This window comes from Salvelinus sp. IW2-2015, unplaced genomic scaffold (assembly GCF_002910315.2).
Source record: "Salvelinus sp. IW2-2015 unplaced genomic scaffold, ASM291031v2 Un_scaffold7638, whole genome shotgun sequence".
NCBI classification, from domain to species: domain Eukaryota; kingdom Metazoa; phylum Chordata; class Actinopteri; order Salmoniformes; family Salmonidae; genus Salvelinus; species Salvelinus sp. IW2-2015.
In genome coordinates, this window is record NW_019948898.1 from 13,844 (window position 1) to 19,780 (window position 5,937).

Genomic DNA, 5,937 nt, shown 5'->3' on the forward strand with positions numbered 1-5,937 from the left:
CCTAAATGGCTCCCTATTCCCTATATAGACTCTGGTCAAAAGTAGTGCACTATATAAGGGGAATAGGGTACCATTTGAGATGCAGGCATAGACTCCTGCCTTACAGAAACCCCAGCCTGGCCCAGGGAGGGATGCTCTGCTGGGCCAGTAATATCCACGAGGAGCGCTGGGTTCTCTGTTGGGCCAGTAATATCCACGAGGAACGCTGGGTTCTCTACTGGGCCAGTAATATCCACGAGGAGCGCTGGGTTGTCTACTGGGCCAGTAATATCCACGAGGAGATCTGGGTTCTCTGTTGGGCCAGTAATATCCACGAGGAGGGCTGGGTTCTCTGCTGGGCCAGTAATATCCACGAGGAACGCTGGGTTCTCTGTTGGGCCAGTAATATCCACGAGGAGGGCTGGGTTCTCTACTTGGATGACAACACAAACCACCGCAATAACAACGTCCAGTGGCTGGGGGCCTGGTCTCTCTGGGATCTCACCGCTGTACAAACAGGCCTAGCGGGGTTCTGGGTCTGGGGGCCTGGTCTCTCTGGGATCTCACCGCTGTACAAACAGGCCTAGCGGGGTTCTGGGTCTGGGGGAGTAGGGAAATAGAGCAGCTTGGGGAAGGGGGTGAGGTTAGGTGTGGAGAGGGGTTTCGGGTGGTGGGGCCAGAGATCCAGAAGGACTACAGCCAAAACACACAGGGAAGGAAGCTGACCAGATCAGGATGTAACCAACTGGCCACATCATGATTGACACAACTCTCAGATGGACGGGGCCTTTTTGCTAGCAGAGTGCAATGAAGTGTAATCACTCTTCACCTCTCCTTCTCTCTCTCTCTCCACCTATTTTCTCTCCTTTACTATATCTTTACCTCTCCTTCTCTCTCTTCACCTCTCCTTCTTTCTCTCTCCACCTCTCCTTCTCTCTCTCTTCACCTCTCCTTCTCTCCTTTACTATATCTTTCCCTCTCCTCATTTTAAACCATCTTTCTCCATCGCTGACTCTTCCTCTTCCTCTCTCTCTCTCTCACTGGGAATCACATACCATTAATAATCTTAGCAAACATGCCACTTCAAAATCCCCCCATGATGCCACACCAATGCAGCAGAGCATGATTTTGAGGTCCTCGTTTTGGGTGAACGTTCAAAGGGACGTTTTCAAAGCGTTTGGCGACAGACGAGGACTCCCCTTCATTTCCCAGTAGACACGTTAGAGAAGTTTACAGCCGTAAATAAAACCCTGCAGCAATCAAGTTGGCAAAGTSTACCGCTTCAGAAAGACATTTTTTTACGAGCTTTAATGAAATTCGTTTTTTTTTATGATTTGTTCCGTCACCGTGTCTTAAATCTGATACGTGAATTGAATTCAGGTTTCTTTTGAGTTTTAATTGGGGGAGCACATTAAAGGGATGGTTGAGATCCAACACACTGGAGAGACAGAAAAATAGAGGAGACTCGGGGGGGGGGGGGGGTCTGAAGTCAGATATCCATTATAGAGGGAGGGGGGGCCTGATCAAATCTGCCACCAGCATAGTGTAGCTTGGTGGGTGGCTGGGTAGCTCTGTGGGTGGGGACAGAGGGTCTCTCTCTCTCTGTCTCTCTCTCTTGTCTACCCCTCTCTCTCTCTCTCTTTCTCTCTCTCTCTCTCCTCTCTCTCCTCTCTCTCTCTCTTTCTCTTCTCTCTCTCCTCTCTCTTTCCCCTCTCTCTCTCTCTCTCTCTTTCTCTCATTATTAGGTTTAATTGGTTTTGGCTATGGTGGCGTGTACGTTTATGTTGCAGTTTTTAGTATTTCGTTTTGTATTAGAACAACGTTGTGTTATGTAGTGTTCTGAGGCGCGCGACAGGCCTAGTCAAGATGTCTGCTGGTGGCCGGCGGGCTGCCAGGGGCTTTCAGACCAGAGGCTTGTGCTGCTCTCTTTAACTGCTGTCGGTGCGGTCGGGTAACTCAAACCCAGCCGAAACAAGAACAGGGCCTTAATAACAGAGACTGTACAGTAGCACCTATGTAACGTAAACAACACATACTCTCCTCCTCCCTCTCCCTCCTCTCCTCACCTCTCCTCACCCTCCTCTCTCCTCTTCCTCACTCTCCTCTCCTCCCCTCCTCTCAACCCTCCTGTCCTCTCTCTCTCAGCCTCCTTTCCTCTTCTCACCCTCCTCTCCTCTCCTCTCTTCCTCTCCTCACCCTCCCACTCCTCACTTCTCTTCCTCTCTCCCTCTCCTCCTCTCCCACCTCCTCTCCTCTCCCTCCTCTCCCACCCTCCTCTCCTCTCTCCTCTCCTCACCCTCCTCTCCTCCTCCTTCCTCTCCCTCCTCTCCCCTCCTCTCTCCTCCCTCTCCTCTCTCTCTCCTCTCCTCTCCCTCTCCTTCCATCCACTCCTCTCCCTCCTCCCCTCCTCTCCTCTCCTCCACTCCTCACCTCCTCCCCTCCCCTCCCTCCCCTCCCCTCTCTCCCTCCTCTCCTCTCCCTCCTCTCTCTCCCTCCCTCTCCTCTCCTCCGCCTCCTCCTCTCCACACCAGATCCGGATGTCTTGGTGATATGTTGCCGTCTACAGTCTGTCTGGATAAATATAGCCCTGTCAGAGATGTTAAGCATTCCTCCCCCAAAATGTCTTCCCATAATTAGATTGTTAAAGTCCCTGTGTAACATGTGAAGGGAGAGTGTCTCTGCTTCAGCAATATACAGGACGGTAGCTACCACACCACACACACACACACACACCACACCACACACACACACACCCCACACACACACACACACACACACACACACACACACACCACACCACACACACACACACACACACACAACACAAGAGACCAGGGAGGACAGAGTGTCTCACCAGACAAGAGACCAGGAGGTCAGAATGTCTCACCAGACAAGAGACCAGGGAGGACAGAGTGTCTCACCAGACAAGAGACCAGAGGACAGAGTGTCTCACCAGACAAGAGACCAGGAGGTCAGAGTGTCTCAGCAGACAAAGACAGGAGGACAGAGTGGTCTCACCAGACAAGAGACCAGGGAGGACATCAGTGTCTCACCAGACAAGAGAACCAGGCCGAGGTCAGTGTCTCACCAGACAAGAGACCAGGGAGGACAGAGTGGCTCACCAGACAAGAGACCAGGGAGGACAGAGTGTCTACCAGACAAGAGACAGGAGGGACCCCAGAGTGTCTCACCAGACAAGGAGACCAGGAGGAGGTCAGAGTCTCACCAGACAAGAGACCAGGAGGTCAGAGTGTCTCACACAACAAGAGACCAGGAGGACAGAGTGTCTCACCAGACAAGAGACCAGGGAGGGACAGAGTGTCTTCACCAGACAAGAGAACAGGAGGTCAGAGTGTCTCACCAGACAAGAGACCAGGGAGGTCAGAGTGTCTCACCAGACAAGAGACCAGGGAGGACAGAGTGTCTCACCAGACAAGAGACCAGGGAGTCAGGTGTCTCACCAGACAAGAGCACCAGGGAGGACAGATGTCTCACCAGACAAGAGGACAGGGGGACAGAGGTCTCACCAGACAAGAGACCAGGGAGGACAGAGTGTTCTCACCACAACAAGAGAACCAGGGAGGACAGAGTTGTCTCACAGACCAAGAGACCAGGGAGGTCGAGTGTCTCACAGACAAGAACCAGGGAGGACAGAGTGTCTCACCAGACAAGAGACCAGGGAGGACAGAGTGTCTCCACCAGACAGAGACCAGGGAGGACAGAGTGTCTCAACCAGACAAGAGACCCAGGCTGAGGACAGAGTGTCTCACCAGACAAGAGACCAGGGAGCAGAGTAGTGTCTCACCAGACAAGAGACCAGGGAGGACAGAGTGTGTCTCACCAGACAAGAGACAGCGAGGGCAGAGGACAGATGTCTACACAACAAGGACCAGGGAGGACAGAGTGTCTCCAGGGAGGACAGACAGACAATGAGACCGGGAGACAGGTGTTCTCACCAACCTACTGCTAATTATGTCTGCTGTGTTTTTCTACAAGAGGTGTGGACATGGGAGTCTTTACGAGCCCCGGGGTTTTAAACACTGGTTTCCACCGGGATACTAAACCTCTATTATTATTGCTACCAATATCCCCAGTTAGTTCTACATTAATGACTGTTGTTGGCCACTGTTTTTCTTGGCCGTGGTCCTGAAGTACTAGAGAAATTTAAATGATACAGCCTAAAAGAGGACTAGATTCTGGATCTGAAAGGTTTAGATACAGGGCTGTGGTCCTGACGTTCTGGACTTTAATGATACAGCTTAAAGAGGACTGAGATTCTGGTTCTAAAAGGTTTAGCATACAAGGCTGTGGTTCCTGACTTTGGACCTTTAATGATACAGCCGTAAAGAGGACTGAGATTCTGGTTCTGAAGTTTTAGCTACAAGGCTGTGGTCCTGAAGTGCTTGGACCTTTTAATGATGATACAAGGTCCTCCACAGGTTACCCATAATACTGTTCCAGCCAGGAGGGTGTCTTACAGACGATTGTCACGCTGACTTAGAATCTTTTTATGTCTCTATTTAGGTTTGGTCAGGCGTAAGTTGGGTGGTATTCTATGTTTTATGTCGTGTTATTTCTTTGTGTTTGGCCGGGTGTAGTCTCAATCAGAGGCAGCTGTCATCGTGTTCTCTTGGACCATACTTAGGCTGCCCTTTCCCACCTGTGTTTGTGGGAAGTTAACTTTGTTTGATGCACATTGCCTTAAGCTTCACGTTTGTTTTGTACGTGTTTATTTTTTGTTTGGCGACATCTACTATTTCAGTATGTAGCTCACCACGCTGCACATTGGTCCTCTCTTTTCAACAAGCCGTGACAACGATGTCCGACCGCAATCCTCACGCCCTCTCACCTACCTGACCACGCTGCACCTTGTCTTTCTCCTTTCAACAGCCGTGACAACGATGTCCGACCGCATCTCTCAGCCCCTCTACTGCTACCTGACACGCTGCACCTCGTCTTCTCCTTTCAACAGCCGTGACAACGATGTCCGACCGCATCCTCAGCCCCTCTACTCTACCTGACCACGCTGCACCGTCGTCTTCTCCTTCAACAGCCGTGACAACAATGTCGACCGCATCCTCAGCCCCTCTACTCTACCTGACCACGCTGCACCTTGTTCTTCTCCTTTCAACAGCCGTGACAACGATGTCCACCGCATCCCTCAGCCCCTCTACTCTACCTTGACCACGTGCACCTTCGTCTTTCCTTTCAACAGCCGTGACAACGATGTCCGACCGCATCCTCAGCCCCTCTACTCTACCTGACCACGCTGCACCTGCGTCTTCTCCCTTTCAACAGCCGTGACAACGATGTCCGCACGCATCCTCCGCCCCTCTACTCTACCTCACCTCCGCTAGACAGGATCCTCAAATAAAAGTTCGGAACACTATCCACTATGCCATTGAAATGTCCTGTATTCTTTTGAAAACTTTGCGTGAGTGCCAATGTTCTCTGTTCGATTTTTTTTTGTTTATTCACTTTTTGTTTATATTCTTATTTCAAACCTTGCTTGGCAAGTAAACATGATGTTTCCCCATGCCAATAAAGCCCTTTGATTTGAAGATTGACGAGAGGGAGAGACAGAGAGAGGAACCGACCGAGTAACTCTTGGTCTCGCCCCTCGTCTCGCCTTCCCCTAATCAACCCCCGCCCGGGTGATCGCCTCTAACATGTTGTTGAAAGGCACTGGACCGTGAAACCATTAAACCACCATGTTGTTACACAGAACCCACTGCCCAACCTGGGGTCAGTCTTCCCTACTGGCCTGATTGGAGGAGATGGAGACAGAAATGGAGACACCGGTGGTTAGTCACCAACGCTGGAGTGAGCTGGGACCAAGGAAGCTGCGTTGGTCCCAAATGGCTCCCGTATTCTCTATTTAGTGCACTACTTAGACCAGAGACAATGGCACCCTATTCCTTTTTAGGCACTATTTAGACCAAAATGCTCTCTATTTCT

The 5,937-nt window shown here is 51.0% G+C and overlaps 1 protein-coding gene across 1 annotated transcript; it reads left to right on the forward strand.

Annotated features, from left to right (window-relative positions):
• Window positions 1-2,857: 2,857 nt before the first annotated feature.
• LOC139027130 (uncharacterized protein FLJ40521-like) lies at window positions 2,858-3,733 on the forward strand. The gene has a single exon (XM_070442293.1). The coding sequence runs from the start codon at window positions 2,858-2,860 to the stop codon at window positions 3,731-3,733; it is 876 nt and encodes a 291-aa protein (XP_070298394.1).
• Window positions 3,734-5,937: the final 2,204 nt, after the last annotated feature.